Genomic DNA, 19,703 nt, shown 5'->3' with positions numbered 1-19,703 from the left:
TTAATTTATTATTTTATTAGAAAAATGAGCACCGGTACAACCTCCTGGCTCACAAACCCACCACATACCAGACGTATTTTTCCCCTCTTCCACTGCTGTCAACTTTGTCTGATAGCTGTCCTGTGCGAAATGCTGCCTCTGGCAAAACAAAATCTCCAGGGCAATGACTTACATTTTTAAAGTGAGATGTGTTACTAATGTGCCTCCTCATCCAATTACACTCATTGGTATAGTCCACATTACCGATGTATCATACGTTGATGTTTCTATTTGTATGCAAAGTATTCTCTCCCAGTACAGACCCATGATAATGTCAAGAATGAGCCAACTCGGGGCTCCTCTGTACTGAAAGGAATACCAGCATTTAAGGATTCAAATGTCTAAGAACAGAAATAAAATGATACATCTTTAACCACACCTATGTGGCTTTACTCGTATCACTGTACATATATACTCTGTTTTCATAGAGCAGATACACTTGATAAACAGGATGAAGCTAGAGAATATCCAAGCTTCTTCTATTGCATTTCCACTGGAGTCGTCAGTTGACCGGACAGAAGCAGAGCTACATGTACAAATGAAACCCAAATGGCGTCACGGTACGACAAACAAATAATTGCTATAAACACAGATGCAAATAAATGTTTTTAAAATGGACAGGATATATTGTTTTTGACAATTAAATTAAAGGGGTGGAAGAACATACATTATTATACTGTATATTTTACTGCAAAAACACAGTATGTGAGAATGACTTGAAGGCAATAGCCGCCGTTCAGAACATGTATACGCTCCCAAGCCCATCAGTCCATGTTCCCATTGTCTCCATGACAATCGCAAAGGTTTTACTGCTGGCCTTCCTTCTTCTCTCCAGCTCCACCTTCAGACGATGATGATCCAGTGCTGTTGCCACTGCTGCCTTCCCTCTCTGCTGCCATCTAGCAAGAAATTGACAAATACTCAGTTAATAAATAAGTAATATTTCAATTTACCCATTGTAAAAAAAATTGTTGGGCTCTAATTTGACAAGCTAAGCAAACAATCCAGCCTTATTCCAACTCTGTTAGAACCGCAAGTTAAGGAAAAAAGATTTGACAATATTGGGGTGTTGAGACAATTACCTTCTTGTAAGCCATTTCAAAGAGTTTGAGTGATGCCTGCTGGAGGGTGGTGGCAGCCTGTTTGATATTCTCGCCAGTCTCTTCGTCCTTCCGTGACAGCAAGTCTCTCACTTTGGTAATCTCTTCCTTCAGTTTGTTGCACTGAAAGATGGGGGAAGAAAGTCAAATACTGGGACTATGGAATTTCCTGATATTTGGGATGTTTCAGATGCATATCTGTTCTTGTCAATTTTGTTGTTCAGGGTCTGGGCTTTTTTGAAAAGCCCTTTAAAACCAATGTATTAATATAATAACATGTCCGACATGCCTCATCAGCAGGGAGCTGATCCTTGAACTCTTCCATCTTGGACTCAGTGTCATGGACGATGCCCTCGGCCTGGTTAACAGCCTCAACACGGTCCTGGGCAAAAACAAACAGATTCAAGGACAACTGTCAGCATTCAGTCACACGGTTATCAAAACACACAACTCCAGCTGGGAGTAGCCTGCAGTTGATAAAAGTTTAACGGATGCTTGATAAGAAAATTGTCAACCCTACCTTTCGCCTCCTGTCCTCCTCGGCATACTTCTCTGCATTCTTAACCATGTTCTCAATGTCATCCTTGCTGAGGCCACCAGAGGACTGGATAACAACTGGAGAAGTGAGGGAAAAGGCAGTGTTAGACGAAGTAAATTCATACTATTGAAGACCTACTATAAGTTAACATGTATTTCAAGGGCAGGTTGTTAGATGATCTTACTCTGCTGTTCACGGCCTGTGCCTTTGTCTTTGGCAGACACGTGCACGATTCCGTTGGCGTCAATGTCGAAGCAGACCTCGATCTGAGGTACTCCACGTGGGGCAGGTGGTATTCCAACCTGCATGAGAGAAACACCAGTAAGACATTAGTATCCTTCAGAGACTTAAAAGATACTAGACTTAAAGTGTAAGTATGAATCGGCTAGGACAATTACCAGAGTGAACTGTCCCAGGATCTTGTTATCTGCTGCCATCTCTCTTTCTCCCTGGCATACTTTGATCTCCACCTGGGTCTGGCCATCAGCTGCTGTAGAGAACACCTAAGCACAAGGAACAATCAGTACCACTGATGAAGTACATACAATTAATATAGGTTTCACCAGACTGCTTCAGACAGAACAAAATCTGATATTTGTCCCTCACCTGGCCCTTCTTGGTAGGAATAGTTGTGTTCCTGTTGATAAGTTTGGTGAACACCCCTCCAAGGGTCTCAATACCAAGAGACAGGGGCGTGACGTCCAGAAGGAGCACATCAGTAACATCTCCAGCCAGCACACCTCCCTGGATGGCAGCTCCAATGGCCACAGCCTCGTCTGGGTTGACTGACTTGCTGGGGGCACGGCCAAACAGGTCCTGGACTGTCTGCTGGACCTGGGAGAGAAGACAACAGGATGGGTGGTCAGACGGGGGCAGAGCATGATGAAGAGGTGGGATAGAACCAGGGAGAGATCTGCTCACCTTGGGCATACGAGACATACCACCGACCAGAAGCACCTCGCCGATGTCCCCCTTGGAGACCTCTGCATCCTGCATGGCCTTCTGGCAGGGGGCCACTGTCCTGCGGATTAGGTCAGACACGATGCCCTCAAACTGGGAGCGGGTCATCTTCATGTTCAAGTGCTTGGGGCCAGAGGCATCCATGGTCAGGTAGGGCAGGTTGATGTCAGTCTGTGGGAGAACCAAGGATCTATGAGTGTTTTTTTCCATCTTCACTGAAAAGGGGGTAACCTACAGTGAGCTCCAGAACTATTGGGACAGTGAATTAATTTTGTGTTGTTTTGGCTCTGTACTCCAGAACCTTGGATTTGAAATGATACAATGACTGAGGTTAACGTGCAGACTATCAGCTTTAATGAGGGTATTTTCATCCATTTCCGGTAAACAGTTTAGCAATTACCACACTTTTCGTACATGGTCTCCTAAAATGGGGGGGTTAAGAGACTAAAAGTATTGGGACAAATTCACTTGTGTATTAAAATTGTAAATCATTAAGGGTTTGGTCACATTCATAGCACACAATGACTACAAATTTGTTGGATGCATTTACAGCTTGTTTTGGTTGTTTCTGTAGTCAAATTGTCCCTACCCTGACAGACAGTCCCCTCAGCAACGACCACCCCCTGTCCAATCCCACTCCAGAGGCGGGACTCCAGCACCTTCATCACCTTTAAATAACCACACCTGTCACTAACCAGTGTGGCAGACCTTACCGTTTGCAAGTGTTTTGTTACAAGACACCCTTTCTCTTGTAACCCTGTGTGTATTTTTTGGGATGAGTTTAAGTAAGATTGTTCTTAATTCATACACTCATTTAATTGAGGGCATTTGTTTGATTTTGCCAGTTGCTTTATGCATTTCCTTTACTCATGTTTAATCACTTAAGTTACTTCACTAATATTATCGTTGAGATTCATGTACATTTGTTTCCTTTGCATCTTTGTTAACCAGCCCATCCTTACATCCTCAACAATTCAACTGAAATAAACTGGGCAACAGCCCTTTGAACTCCACATCCCCATTAGTGTTTTAAAATGTACACAACCACAATAGCCCCAACTCAAACCAACAGTTACAACTCTGATCAGTTTTCACATTTCAGATTGTGCCCAATAGAAATGTTAAATAAATGCCATGTTTCTAAACAAAAATATAAATAAAAAAATGCAAATTTCAAAGACCGAGTTAGTTCAAAGACCGAGTTAGTTCATAAGGAAATCAGTCAACTGAAATAAACTCATGTGGCCCTAATCTATGGATTTCACATGACAGGGAATAAAGATATGCAGCTGTTGATCACATACCTTAAAACAAAAAAAAGGTAGGGGCGGCATGGATCAGAAAACCAGTCAGTATCTGGTGTGACCACCATTTGCCTCATGCAGCGCAACATCTCCTTCGCATAGACTTTGTCGATAGTGGCGGGAACTGGAACACGCTGTCGTACACATCAATCCAGAGCATCTCAAACATACTCAACGGGTGACATGTCTGGGTAAGCAGGCCATTGAAGAACTGGGACATTCAGCATCCAGAAAATGCAAGTGTTCGTTTTCCGTAGCTTAAGCCTGCCCATACCATAACCCCACCATGAGACAGTGTTCACAACATTGACATCAGCAAACCGCTCGCCCACAACACTATCTGCCTGGTACAGTTGAAACTGGGATTCATCCGTGAAGAGCCTACTTCTCCGGCGTGCCATTGAAAGTGAGCATTTGCACACTGAAGTGAGTTACGGCGCTGAATTGCAGTCAAGTTAAGACACCGGTGAGGATGACAAGCATGCAGAGAAGCTTCCCTGAGACTGTTTGAGCAGAAATGTTTCGATTGTGCAAACCCAGTTTCCTCAGCTGTCCGGGTGGTTGGTCTCAGACGATCCCACAGGTGAAGAAGCCAGATGTGGAGGTTATGGGCTGCAGTTGGGAGGCCGGTAGGCCATACAGTCAAATTCTCTAAAACGATGTTGGAGGTGGCTTTTGGTCGAGACACAAGACAGTCTGCACTTAACATCACAGCAATTGTATAATTTCAAATCCAAAGTGCTGGAGTAGAGAGCCAAAACAACAAATGTGTCACTGTCTCAATACTTGGAGCTCAATGTATATCAGTCTTACATACTTTACAATCTCCATATAGACAACATTTTAATTTGGTGTTAAGGTTTACTCGAGCTCCCGTAGGGCTGGGCGATGTGGCCTAAAAATCAGATTTTTTGTTGGCAATTTTATGGTCAATTCACAACTTTAAAAAAAAAAAAGTTATCTAAATAAGCTGTTGTACAATCAAAGGTAAAATATTCTGCATTTCAAACAGTCAGCAATAATCTCATGAATTGAGGGTTTGTGAAATTATACCTAGGCTAAATATAAGCCTTCCATAGGGGTTGATATCTATACAAGCATTATACTCAGATTTGTACCTCTACATATTGTACAATACACAAACAATAGCCTAAACTAATTAGCTGGGTGGCTATAGAGATTAGCCTTGAAATCACTACGAGTAGTGCTGTGCAGACCAATTTATTGAGTGTTTATGGACAGCTCCCTGGTGCAAGAAGTATGAATGTTGACTTCTGCAGAGGCCGCATCACAGTAAATGCTGTATGGCCACTGCAGAGCCTTTAAAATGGGAACGTGCAGCCACAGCAGAAAGAGCATAAAACATGACAAACTTGATTCTTACGATACAGACATTTATATCACGCAAAACCACATTTGAATATTGCCACGCCCTAGAGCTCTGCATTGCATGTTTGTTAGCCCTTTGAGTAGGGCTGCCCCAGTGTGCAGGTACAGCAGCTCTGCTACAGCTCATCATCCACTAAAACAGTTGCTCTAATGTGGCCTGGGCCAGAAGACTTCCTCACTCAGCAGTGTAGCTAGCTCAGGCATAGGGCTGGCCTGTACAGCCGACTACTGCTATGAGATTACAGATTTTCAAATAAAGACAGAGTCCAGGGACTGTATAAATTACAAACAAGTTACTTCTGTTGACAATGGTCTTGTTTAGACTAATCATTAGCCTACCAAATAGGTAATGAGAGAAATGTCTGTTGTGGGATGATGAAACTCACCTGCAGGGATGATGACAGTTCACATTTGGCTTTCTCAGCTGCCTCCCTCACTCGCTGCAGAGCCATGCTGTCTTTGGTCAGATCAACTCCAGACTGGAAAGAAAAATCAAAGGTTTGATCAAAATGGTTGGCTCACGTGAATATGGCAGATGCGCTTGGTCATAGAACGGTGTGTATCCAGGATATTTCCCCCCTTCTCACCTCTCGCTTGAACTCCTTCACAATGTGGGTTAGTAGGTGCTGGTCAAAGTCCTCTCCACCCAAAAAAGTGTCTCCGTTGGTGGACTTCACCTCAAACACACCCTTCTGGATCTCCAGGACAGAGATGTCAAAGGTGCCACCTCCCAGGTCATAGACTGCGATGCTACAAATCAGGGACAGGTATGAAATACGAGCCGAAACACCTTTAGGCATGGATCAAAAAAAAGTTAGGGTCATGGTCTCATAAGTTAACAGCAGTTTGTAGGGTTGTTGTAGTTACATTCTGTCCTGAGTCTTGTCCAAACCATAGGCCAGAGCAGCAGCAGTGGGCTCATTGATGACTCGCAGCACATTCAGCCCAGCAATCTGACCAGCATCCTTTGTGGCCTGTAAACAAAATTAGCTACTCATTACACACATACACATCTAAAATGTTATTTGTCACATGCGCCAAATACAACAGGTGAGCTTAGTGAAATGCTTACAAGCCCTTAACCAACAAAGCAGTTAAGTGTTAAGTATTTACTAAAATAAATATAAAAACAAATAATTAAAAAGAGCAACAATAAAATAGCGAGCCTATATACAGGGGGAACGGGGGTACCAGCACAGAGTCAATGTGCTGGGGCACAGGTTAGTCGAGGTAATATGTACAGTTTGGACACGCCTACTCACTCAAGGGTTTATTTATTTTTTACTATTTTCTACATTGTAGAGTAATAGTGAAGACATCAAAACTATTTATTTTATTTATCCTTTAACTAAGCAAGTCAGTTAAGAACAAATTCTTATTTACAATGACAGCCTAGGAACAGTGGATTAACTGCCTTGTTCAGGGGCAGAGTGACAGACTTGTCAGCTCTGGGATTCGATCTAGCAACCTTTCGGTTACTGGCCCAACACCCTAACCACTAGGCTACCTGGAGGTGTGTTTAGGTCATTGCCCTGTTGAAAAACAAATGATAGTGGGACTAAGTGCAAACCAGATAGGATTGAGTAATACGAGGAGGATGGAGAAGAAAGTAAAAGTGCAATATGTGCCATGTAAGAAAGCTAACGTTTCAGTTCCTTGCTCAGAACATGAGAACATATGAAAGCTGGTGGTTCCTTTTAACATGAGTCTTCAATATTCCCAGGTAAGAAGTTTTAGGTTGAGGTTATTATAGGAATTATAGGACTAATTCCCTCTATAGCATTTGTATTTCATTAACCTTTGACTATTGGACGTTCTTACATGCACTTTAGTATTGCCAGTGTAACAGTATAGCTTCCGTCCCTCTAGTTAGCGCGCGCTAACTAGCTAGCCATTTCACTTCGGTTACACAGGAGGACTGAATTATGGTCAGATTTGCCAAATGGAGGGCGAGCTTTGTACGCGTCTCTGTGTGTGGAGTAAAGATGGTCTAGTTTTTGTCCCTCTGGTTGCACATTTAACACGCTGATAGAAATGAGGTAAAACAGATTTAAGTTTGCCTGCATTAAAGTATCTGGCCATTAGGAACGCCGCCTCTGGATGAGCATTTTCTTGTTTGCTTATTGCCTTATGCAACTCGTTGAGTGAAATCTTATTGCCAGCATCGGTTTGTGGTGGTAAATAGACAGCTATGAAAAATAGATAAACTCCTGGTAAATAGTGTGGTCTACAGTTTATCATGAGATACTCTGCCTCAGGCGAGCAAAACCTAGAGACTTCCTTAATATTAGATTTCAGCTATTATTTACAAACAGACAGACCGCCATCCCGTCTTACCGGAGGCAGCTGTTCCATCTTGCCGATGCACGGAAAATTTCCATTTCCTGGTTCAGCCACGACTCGGTGAAACATAAGATACAGTTAATGCCCCGTTGCTAGGTTAGTCTTGATCGGAGCTCACCCAGTTCTCTCCACTGATTGCACGTTGGCTAATAGGACTGATAGAGGCGGATTACACACTTGCTGTCGGATCCGTACAAGGCACCCCGACCTACACTACCGTTCAAAAGATTGGTCACTTAGCAATGTTCTTGTTGTTGAAAGAAAACAATTTTTTTTGTCCATTAAAATATCAAATTGATCAGAAATACCATGTAGACATTGTTAATGTTGTAAATGACTATTGTAGCTGGAAATGGCAGATATATATATATATTTTTTTAATATATCTACATAGGCCCATTATCAGCAACCATCACTCCTGTGTTCCAGTGGCATGTTGTGTTCGCTTATCATTTTAAAAAGGCTTATTGATCATTAGAAAAACATTTTGTAATTATATTTGCTGAAAACTGCTGTACTGATTACAGAAGCAATAAAACCGGCCTTCTTTAGACTAGTTGAGTATCAGGAGCGTCAGCAATTCTGGGCTCGATTACAGGCTTAAAAAAAAACTCTGAAACTCTTTAGTCTATTCTTGTTCTGAGAAATTATGGCTATTCTGTGAGAGAAATCTCCAAGAAACTGAAGATCTCATACAACGCTGTGTACTACTACCTTCACAGAACAGCGCAAACTGGCTCTAACCAGAATAGAAAGAGGAGTGAGAGGCCCCGGTGCACAACTGAGCAAGAGGACAAGTACATTAGTGTGTTTAGCTTGAGAAACAGATGCCTCAAGTCCTCAACTGGCAGCTTCATTAAATAGTACCCACAAAACACCAGTCTCAACGTCAAAAATGAAGAGGCAACTCTGGGATGCTGGCCTTCTAGGCAGAGTTGCAAAAAAAAAAAAAAAAAGAAGTCTCATCTCAGACTGGCCAATAAAAAGAAAAGATTAAGATGGGCAAAAGAACAGACACTGGACAGAGGAACTCTGCCTAGAAGGCAGCATCCCGAAGTAGCATCTTCACTGTTTAACTTTGAGACGAGTGTTTTGCGGGTACTATTAGCCTTCTAAAATGATAAACTTGGATTAGCTAACACAGCGTGCCATTGAAACACAGGAGTGATGGTTGCTGAGAATGGGCCGTTTTGGTCACAAGAGACAGTGGCAGAAACATTATGTACAAAATAAGTTATAAATAATGCAAAAAAACACAATAAGTTAGGAGCCCGTAAAACGGCAGCCATTATATGTACTGATCAGTTGAGAGGCTTGCTAGATCACCATTCTGTGAGTCAATGGCAAAGGAATAGCTTTTGGCCACCCGTATGTTCCAGTCAAATGATTTAGCAGACAAAGAACTTACCTGTCTCTGGGAGTCATTGAAGTAGGCTGGCACGGTGACAACGGCATTCTTCACACTGTGACCCATGTAGTTCTCTAAAACCAAGACAATTTTACAATGAGCAAGGTTTTTTTAGAACACAGGCAGGCGTAGTTGGGAACAGAATTGGAATGCTAGTTTTCCCCCTGGGGGCAATAAAGATTGATTGGTAGTTTACCTGCTGTCTCCTTCATCTTCATCAGCACAAAGGCACCGACTTGGCTGGGGGAGTATAGCTTTTCGTGGGCCTCCACCCAGGCATCACCATTGGAAGCACGGACAATTTTGTAGGGCACGTTCTTCCTGTAAAGCCACAACAATAACCATGTCATACATTCATCTCCAACTACAAAATATTTCTCAACTAATGATGCGTTACAATGGCTAGTATGGTCTGAGACCTAATTTAACAAAACACACTCACAGGTCCTTCTGAACCTCTGCGTCATCGTAACGGCGACCGATGAGACGCTTGGTGGCATAGAGGGTGTTGTTAGGGTTGGTGACTGCCTGTCTTTTAGCTGGCATGCCCACCAGTCTCTCCCCATCAGCTGTGAAGGCCACCACTGAAGGAGTTGTCCTTGCTCCCTCTGCATTCTCCAGTACCTGTCACACAACAAACTAATCAGTAACAATCTAGAAAAGGAACTATAAGAGGAGGATTTCAAAGGGATCTACGGTCTTTTCATTACACAGGTCACACAAACATAAAATGACTGGTAAAACTTCAACCGACCTTTGCTTGTTTGCCCTCCATGACTGCCACACAGGAGTTTGTAGTTCCCAGGTCAATTCCAATCACGGATCCTTTGATCGCCTCCGATCTGTAAAACAATGTCAAACAGTAAGTAAAAATACAAAGAGCTGCTCATGGATGTTAAAGGAATAAATATTGTATAGTAACATTAAATAACTAACAATACTTACGCATAGTCACGTCTGGACATCGCTCTGAAAGCATCTTGTTGGAATCCATTCCAGCAAGCCTGGCAAAAAAAAAAAAACATTGATTAGCTACCATGACTACTTATTAGTGAAATCTGTTTAACTTCAACCAATATGAGAAGAAACTCAAACAATCTAGTTTCAATTCACACAGGGCATAGACATGACGCACAGTAATCCACATTTGGTATAAAGAAATGCAAAGGTGTCCATGAGTGAAATAGTTACATAGATAAGCGTGTGTAACATTATGTTTGGTTATGATATTTGAACATTATGCCATATGACTGCGGTGTACTAGGGTGGGTGGACAGGAACACCACAATGAAGGTCACAGATGTTCTCTTCACATAAAACAATGACACCCCCATTCACAACAAGACCGGTAAACTTCAGCAGCTTGCTAATGCTAACATTATCTTGCGCAATAAAACGAACCGTGTCTATAACCAGCTAAAGGTCTTGACACCCCGCTTAAGTCAGTTTAAACCAACTCACTGGTTGAGGATTTAGCTAAAACACATTGAAATAACACGAGGTGGTTATACAAACATCCATGTTAGGTAACGTTAGCTAGATGGCATTAGCTTGCCTGAGAGGACTAGCCTCTGCTGCAGTTTTCAAATTCAATCAGACTATACGTGGGAAGCTAGCCAACTAACGTTAGTTAACTTATCCCCACTGTGATCGTCAATGAACATGACTTAGTATGTTTAGTTCAGACGAAGGACACATGATAAAACATCCTGGCTAACCTAAAAGTGAACTTGTTAGCTAACATTACTACTAGTTGCGTCATAGCTAACGTTAGCTGGCTAGTTCGTCTACCTGACCAGGCTCAAGCCCAGGCTGTTCCCACATAGTTAGCAAGCTAGATAATTATTTAACAGTTACTAACCTACCATGACTTGACAATTGTTAACTAGCTAGTTATTAGTTTTATCCACTAGCAGACGCTAGTTAACTTACGTTAGTAGCTAGCTAGTGTGGTAGCCAACTGCGACATTTATTTAACGTTTTTAGTTAGCAAGCGAGCTAACGCTTAGCCATCAGTTATCCTTCATTTCTTGTTACACCTCTTGGAAACATTTAATTAACCTAACATATTGGATATTTTTGGGGGACAATTTTAACTGACTTACCTTCTTTATCAAGGAAGACACGCTTCTTGAGCAGTTCGGAGAGGGGAGAGACCTTGAAGCTGTTCTTGCAACACTTAACATTTTTGACAATTCTGGTAGCAAGCTAGTTGGCTTTAAAATGGAGGCCGCAATGATCAAATCCAAACTGTTGAGCTTTTGTCGATTTTAGCGAGGACCCAGGTATAGATATCTTATTTCGTTGGAGAGATGTAATTTCCACGACAAATCTAGGAATATATTTAGCCTGTCAGAACCGGTATTACAGCACGGCTACTCTCCAACAATGCAGTTGAACTTCCGATTTTCTCGAATTAACTGACACATGAGTTGCTCCATGCATTGAGAAACGGACCCATTTTAGAAACTTAAAGATTGCCTGGGTAAAATGACATCCTTCAAAAATAAATTACAACGTTATCCAAGTATTATATTACATAATTACACACTTTATACTTACAAACACATGTAGTTTATGTTTAGGGTGCAGTATAATTATTTTACACAATAAATTATGCTAAAAAAAAATCATGCCCAGACCGGGACATCACACACCACTGGGCTTTTGAAGGTCATTTTGAAAAAGCGGTGAAAATTCTCACGTGAGTTTCATCAGCGATGCCGGCACTGTACTGTTTTTGATGCCAGTGTCTGGCCTGATGAAACATCTAGCTAAATGTGGACAAATTATCTATATATTTAATTTATTTTGTATATATATTTTTAAATACATTAAATTACCAAATAAAGGGATCAGTCGACCATTTTGCTCATCGGCAATATTGCTACTCGGTTTGATTCTATTGGACTTTGCCTCTCACTCATGTCATCTGTATGTCATTGCAGCTCATCAATTTGGCAGCTTGCTGCAATTAATTAATAGTTTTTACCCCCTCTCTAATGTGGTGGCAACACGGTTTTGGGTCCGGTACTGTTCAGTTTATATATTGTAACGACCCTGGTTTTATAAGCACGGATATCGACTGCCACTTGAGCATGCTTTTGTGCCACAGTTGATAGTGGGCTGGAAAGTTGAGGGTTCGAGACCTGCTCCCTGCCAGTTTCAGTACATTGTTATCCTTTGGCAGCATTATCAGAAAGCACAGCATTGATTATGACTGCTATGCAGCTCATACACAACTTTTCATGTCTGTGTCACCAAAGGATTTTTAGCTCCATGGATAAATTATTAGACTGTATTAGTGATTGAATTACTTTGATGGATCATAACTTCCAGCAGCTAAATCAAGACAAGACTGAGGTACTTATTGTTGGAGCCAAAGCACAGAGAGAGAATCTGGCCACATATTTTAATTCACAAGCAATAAAGATAAAACACCTGGTAAAAAAAACCTAGGTGTTATTTTAGACTGAATTCAATTTTGAATCACACATTAGGAATGTGACCAAATTAGCTTTTTACCACCTGAGGAACATTGCCACTGTGCGACCATTTCTCTCTGAGGCTGATGCAGAGGGACGCATCCATGCTTTTATTACAAGCAGGCTTGATTACTGTAATGCTCCCCTGTCTGGTTTACCCAAGAAAGACATTGGTCAACAGCAAAATATACAGAATGCTGCAGCATGGGTACTGACCAAGGTCTCCGCACTGGCTGCCTGTGAGTTAAAATACATTTTAAGATTCTTCTATTGGTTTTTAAATCAATCCACGATTGTGCACCCCAATACATGTCAGACATGCTTTTAAGTTATGTACCCAGTAGGTCCCTCAGGTCCTCTGGCATTTTAACTATCCCAAAGCCTAGGACCAAGAGGCATGGAGAGGCAGCCTTTAGTTACCATGCCTTCAGCCTCTGGAATAGCCTGCCATGGAACCTGAGGGAGGCCGAAACTGTGACTAAAAACACACCTTTTTAGCTTTGTTTTTCCTTAGGGTGCTTTTTAGTCGTTCAGTTTTGTTATTCTTTAGTTTATCCTCTTGTGTTTGTGTAGTAAATATTTCAGTTTCTTTTTTCCTTGTTTTTATTCATTTTTTCCTGTAATGCACATTGTATTGCATTCCATGTCTGTCTATAAATAAAGCTTGATTTGAACACATAAAACCCAACAAATGCCAGAGATATAAAACCCTAAACAAGAAAGCATTATTGGACATCTTCAGTAATTCCACTACTATGCCAAAAGATGGAGCCCAATTTATGCTGTGCGATCTTTCTGCACCAGTCTATTTATGGCCCCACTCACCAACAACATGTAACATTGGCCTCTCCACAGGAAACAGTAACAGCAAAGTGAATGGATATAGGGTGACAGTGAACTTCCATGTCAAATAGGCTACAACTGATTTTTTAATATATTTTTTTACATGTCCATTCACTACATCCTATTCAATGGAAATACTGCAACTTGACTCTCCATCCTGGTCCAGAGGGGTGCTGAAATACATTGGGTTTATCACAACTTAGGATATGACCCAGATGCAGACATGGGAGGCAGATAGTACAGTTCTCAGAGTATTTATTAATAACACAGGGAAGGCAAAGGTTTGTGATCAGGTCAGAGTCAGGCAGGTACAGGACAGCAGGCAGAATGGTCAGAACCAGGAAAAACTAGGAGACTATAGAACTAGCGCAACAGGAAGGTGGGAAAGACCACTGGTAAGACCTGACCAGACGAACTGGCAACAGACAAACATAGAACACAGGTATAAATACACAGGGGATAATGGGAAGATGGGTGACACCTGGAGGGTGTGGAGACAAGCACAAAGACAGGTAAAACAGATCAGGATGTGACAGGGTCCTTAGGGCAGAGAAAACAAATCTACTGTATTACCTTACTTATACCTTTTTAAAGATTTCATCATTTTAAGATTCAAGCATTTATATAATGAGGACAAAAACGCTGCACCTTTCTCTATAGCTATAGAGAAAGGTGCGTGATTTTACCCACGCCCCGCTACTGCACACATTACAGGCAGTGGAGGCTCCTCAGAGGAGGATGGGGAGGACCATCCTCCTCAGGGAAATTTCATAAAAATATAATTGTGAAACATTAAAACTATACTAAATATATTCATGTCACCAAATAATTGATTAAAATACACTGTTTTTGTCACACACAGATCTGTTTCACCTGTCCTTGTGCTTGTCTCCACCCCCTTCCAGGTGTTGCCCATCTTCTCCATTATCCCCTGTGTATTTATACCTGTGTTTTCTGTCTGTGCCAGTTTGTCTTGTTTGCCAAATCAACCAGCAGTTTTCTCCTAGCTCCTGGTTTTCCCCAATCTCTCTTTTTTGTCGTCCTCCTGGTTCTGACCCTTGCCTGTCCTGACTCTGAGCCCTCCTGCCTGCCACCCTGTACTGTTTTGGACTCTGACCTGCCTTTTGCCAACCCCTTGGAGTATAATAAATATCAGAGCTCAAACCATCTGCTTCCCGTGTCTGCATCTGGGTCTCGCCTTGTGTCGTTATAGATCAGTTTTATTATGACATGAAAAGGTGAGGGCGTTCAACACTAACTCGAATCAAAAGTATAGCTGGTGAACAGGGAGCCTTTCATCAGGCGGCCTGTACTGCTGGCCTTACCTGCTTTTTGGAAAGTCTGAGCCTTGGTTGAAAGGTGGGTGGGTGCAGTGACCTGAAGATAGGGCTGGGCGTTATAAAGTAATTTACTATATACCGGTATTGATGCGCGAACCGGTTTGGGTTTTGACTTTACCTTCTATAACGGTATTTGAATGTTTGGTTTGTTAAATGTGATACGCCATGTGTAACGTCCATTTAAAATAGTTTACTCCGTTACTTGAGCCTCCCCTTTCTCTCCATGCCGCTTACCACATAGACCTAGTCCCACTCCGTCACTCAAGGAGCGCATTTGTTGTTGCTTGACCATGAGACACTTTCGGTCAGTCTGCATGGTCAATGCAGCACATGCAACAATGTTGATGACAACGATGTTGTTTCCAATTTTATCTTAATATAAATCCACAAGCGTTCTATAATTACAATATTAGTTTGTGTTTCTTACATCTGGAAACAGCTAGTTTTTATTTTCTTAGCAAGTTAAGCTAAATTGTGTTAGCTGGCTAATACAAGTACTGAGTCAGAGCAAACGTTGCTAGCTAATACAGCCTGTTACCAGTGCTGATGGAGGCCTAAATCAGCATGTAGTTTGTGCAACAGTATCTTCTAAATCAAAGAGGAATAGGCGAAGCATGAATATGCTGGCTACATGAATAAAGATTTAATGTAGGCAAAGATTATATGGTCCCCTAGGAAACACTGAACATCACTTTTGTTCCTAACCTGTCACAATAACTCGTCCATGGCATTTTCATTCGTTGTCATGTCAAACAACACTATTCAAAGTGGCCACTATTATTTATATTCTAACTATAGAATTAGAATAAACATTCTATTTCCATGATTCCAAAAGTTCACCCAAGTGTTTTGATCTAAATCGAAATTGCAACATTTGGTTAAAAATTACATTTTGGCCATATCGCCCAGCACTACCTGAAGAACATTGATGGTTCAGCTAAACGAAAAAACAAAAGCGGGGAATGCAATAATTTTATTTTAGGTGGACACTACGATATGAAAAGTTCCGTTAACAAGAGCTTGCAGAGGTAATTGCACATTATGATGCTTTACTTGCTGAACATATGGAACTTTCGACTGTCTTTTCTGGGAGTTGACCCAGGGCATTTTTTCGCGTGTGCTCAGGTAGGCTTTCCACTTTCTTCCAGTATTTATTTAGCAAAGAGGATAACACATAATCACTCCGGACAGACGCAAGCAAAAATTCATGACATAGATGTTGCAGCAGCATAGGCTACACCTAAACATTAGGAATCTGACATGCTGTATCGGCAACTGTTAAAAATTGCCCCACCGCTCTGGGACCTGCACCAGTTTGCTTGCAGTTGTCCGTTATCTTCAGGTATGTGGATGGTCAGGGCTTTATTCAGGGACGTTTCTTGGGCTACTTTAATGTGTCAAGTGGGCGAGATGCGCAATCTGTGTTTGACTTTATGAATTTTGAGATGTCTGAGTTTAAGTTGGAGACTTTTATCTCCCACATCAACTTTAAACATCTGCTATCTGAGTAGCTAAGCGATCGCTGCAGCTGTACATAGTCCATCGGTAAATAGCCCACCCAATTCACCTACCTCATCCCCATACTGTTTTTATTTACTTTTCTGCTCTTTTGCACACCAGTATCTCTACCTGCACATGACCATCTGATAATTTATCACTCCAGTGTTAATCTGCTAAATTGTAATTATTCGCCTACCTCCTCATGCCTTTTGCACACAATGTATATAGACTCTTTCTTTTTTTTCTACTGTGTTATTGACTTGTTTATTGTTTACTCCATGTGTAACTCTGTGTTGTTATCTGTTCACACTGCTATGCTTTATCTTGGCCAGGTCGCAGTTGTAAATGAGAACTTGTTCAAATAAAGGTGAAATAAAAAATAAAAAAGTTCATAGAGAAACTCGTTGTCCAAATCTATGATGGCGCTGCTGTAATGGAATGTATCTGCCATTTGTATTTACAGCTAAGTCCACTCCACTACCATTGTCAACTTTCTTTTGGCATGAACTGAAGCCAAGTCTCATGTGCCTGCTCATCCACTGGCACATTGAATGTTTCCCCTCCAAGCACTGTGAGTACCCTATCAATTTTCTCTCATTACTGCATGTAGAGTCAATCACTTACACAGTCACATTATTAATGATTTTACTCCTTGCTTGGACTAACTCATTCTTAGCTCTTTTGTCTAACTGTATAGTGTGTTGTCTTATATATTTTTTTGTCTTCCCAGTCAAATCCTGTCCTGCATTGGTCAAGCCTCTGAACACCTCAACTCATGCCTCATACCGTCATTCAATCACTGCTGTGATCCCTTTCCAAAATGGTGTAAGACGACCTCTCATTCCTATTCCCCATAATATTGTATTTTAAATGTCTTTATTAAATGCTTTAGGTTAAAAGAATTAGTCTTTGACTATTTTTTAAATACACTTTGTCATCTCTGTGCATTCTGCCCCTATACTGTGGGTCTCCCATCCTCCTAAATGGTTCTAGTCACCAGCCTCCACTGGTTACAGGGAAGCCTACTCTGCTGACACTGACAAACATATCTATAAAAACGACATTGTCTGGTCCCTATAATAGGTTGACGAGAAGGGGAGACACAAATACAGTATGATGTCCATCCAAAAACAAAAGTTTATGTGGCACTGACCCAACAATGATATAGAATGAATATGAGTGCTTACCGGGGATATGACCGATGCGCTTTGCTGCATGGTGCCAGTATGATAGGCTATAACCTACTGTTCGCTAAATTAAGTTGAGAAGAGGAATAGGTATTTCCATTGTCTTCTCTTTACCATTTTCCCTCTAGCCATTTGCATTCTGAACTATGTTTTCCCGCGATTGTATTTTGAAATATTGCAATATGCCAGGCTTGGCCTCTACTTTTCACTGACAGTCGCAACAATCATCTATTTCAGGGATGGGGAAACTTCAGTCCTCCGGGGCCTGTAGGGTGTCACACATTTGCCCCAGCCCCAGCTAACACACTGGAGTTGTCCATCCCTGATCCACACCAAGGGGCTCGGGTTCCCGTCTAGAAGCACTGTTTCGACTGCTTCTTTAGTCTTGCTTTGGTACTGCAGTTTGCAGAAAGCAAATGTCCATACATTTACCTGGAAGATGTAAATTGGGTGGTTATTTAACCTGACATTTTTAGCTGGTTCTTTGTAGAATTTTGACCTGTAGTCATACAAAGCTGTGCTTCTCTACTCCAACGATTAATCCACAGATAAAAGAGGGGAAAAGTACGTTTTTAGTTTAGTTTATCTTTAATGAATCTCTCCTTGATTGTCTTTCAAGCATCCATGTGGGTTTGTATCTTCCTGATATCCAGTAAGGAGTGGACTTGCTATCCAATAAGGAGGGGACTTGCAGCGCCTCAAATAAAACCAAGTTCTATTTTAGCCCTTGGTTACGCATACACGAGCGCAAGCGGTGTGGGTGAAATGATTGAATAACATGTCAACTTATTTTGCAATGCTCATGCACGCATACTTATCAGGTGACCCAGTGGGCAGAACCTGGTTGAAAAGATGTCAGTCGCAAACTGGTTGAAAAATGAAATTTTTATGAAGTCTTTCTCTAACCACCATATGACCAAAATGGTCATAATCCTGACCACTTTATTATGGGCTATATGATGTACTGGTCATAGTTAAAACCTCATCATAACCTGGTAATGACCACCTGACAACAGCTTATTACTCAGTGGTGTAAAGTACTTAAGTAAAAATACTTTTAAGTACTACTTAAGTCGTTTTTTGGGGTATCTGAACTTTACTATTTATATTTTTAACTACTTTTAATTTTACTTCACTACATTCCTAAAGAAAATTATGTACTTTTTACTAGTATTAGTTACAATTTGAATGCTTAGCAAAAAGGTCAAATTCACACACTTATCAAGATAATGTCCCTTGTAAATTATGTTTGAGTGTTGCAGTGTGCCCTTGGCTTTCAAAAAAATAAATAAAAAAGGAAATTGTGCCGACTGGTTATAAGGAATTTGATGTTTAGCATTTACTTTTACCTTGTACTTTTACTCATGTATGAAAATGTAGTTATTTTTCCACCACTGTACTTAAGTACATTTTAAATCTGATACCTTTACTCAAGTAGTATCTTACTGGGTTACTTTCACTTTAGTCATTTTATATTAAAGTATCTTTACTTTCTCAAGAATGACAATTGAGAACTTTTTCCACCTCTGTTATTACCTACTGTAAAAAGTATTGCAGAGGATAAAGTTGGATATTGAAAACATTCATTACATTTCAAATTTTTTTCATAGGCACCAATTCAACTTAAAAGTGCAACATATTCTCACATTTCAAATATATCAAGCAATGGCAAAAACAAATCTACAGCACAATTTTTTTGCACATCTGCATACATTAATCGTTTCATTATTCACCCACAGACATTACATCCATAGAAAGACTGGGACACAGAGTGTATTAAAGGCCTAGCCCAATATTGGACTAAATGAGCCTAACTTTACTCCTTACAGGCTGACTACACCACTCGCGCAACGCGTGCGTTGCAAAATAAATGTGGAAATCTATATTATTCAATTATTGCACCCACACTGCTCGTTCGTGCCAACGAGCATCTGCGTTGCCAAGGGCTAAAATAGAAGTCAGTTCAATTTATGACGCAGATCGCGCTGCAAGTCCTGCCTCTCCCATCTCCTCATTGGTTTATAGAAGTAGGTACCCACGTGCCATCTCCTCATTGGTTATACCCACGTGGGTGACTGAAAGATGAACGAGGTCAGTGGCGGTAATGCAGCTAATTTATGAAAGTTGCCAATCGCAATATAAAGTTAAGAGAAGAAAAAGCCTAGAAGGAGGAGAGGTGACTAGAAACGATTCGGTTCACCGTTTTATGTGTGGATTAATTGTCAGAGTAGAGGACCTTGTACATTTCAGGTAAAATAACAACTCAA

General features: G+C 41.1%; 1 protein-coding gene across 1 annotated transcript; it reads right to left on the bottom strand.

Moving 5' to 3' along the window:
- LOC110488558 (stress-70 protein, mitochondrial) lies at positions 1–11,785 on the bottom strand. The gene is made up of 17 exons (XM_021560806.3): positions 11,187–11,785; positions 10,027–10,085; positions 9,836–9,923; positions 9,524–9,705; positions 9,278–9,402; positions 9,082–9,155; positions 6,198–6,304; positions 5,918–6,080; positions 5,717–5,809; positions 2,599–2,808; positions 2,284–2,511; positions 2,076–2,180; positions 1,862–1,979; positions 1,660–1,754; positions 1,429–1,521; positions 1,122–1,262; positions 1–938 (listed from the first exon to the last, which is right to left on the bottom strand). The coding sequence occupies exons 1-17, from the start codon at positions 11,265–11,267 to the stop codon at positions 846–848; spliced, it is 2,055 nt and encodes a 684-aa protein (XP_021416481.2). The 5' UTR covers positions 11,268–11,785; the 3' UTR covers positions 1–845.
- Between the last annotated feature and the right edge of the window lie 7,918 nt (positions 11,786–19,703).

Source organism: Oncorhynchus mykiss, chromosome 14 (assembly GCF_057628025.1).
Source record: "Oncorhynchus mykiss isolate SJ-2025 chromosome 14, ASM5762802v1, whole genome shotgun sequence".
Classification (NCBI taxonomy): Eukaryota; Metazoa; Chordata; class Actinopteri; order Salmoniformes; family Salmonidae; genus Oncorhynchus; species Oncorhynchus mykiss.
The sequence above is the reverse complement of the archived record's forward strand: the minus strand, read 5'-3'. Positions and strand labels throughout refer to the sequence as shown.

Bases quoted from the DNA above. Each gene is read 5' to 3' on its own strand.
- LOC110488558 (XM_021560806.3), bottom strand. From the start codon at position 11,267: ATGTTAAGTGTTGCAAGAACAGCTTCAAGGTCTCTCCCCTCTCCGAAC. The intron at 6,081-6,197 runs GTAACTACAACA...CCTGATTTGTAG, and splicing joins GACAAGACTCAGGACAGAAT to CATCGCAGTCTATGACCTGG. The intron at 939-1,121 runs GTAATTGTCTCA...ATTTCTTGCTAG, and splicing joins TTGAAATGGCTTACAAGAAG to ATGGCAGCAGAGAGGGAAGG.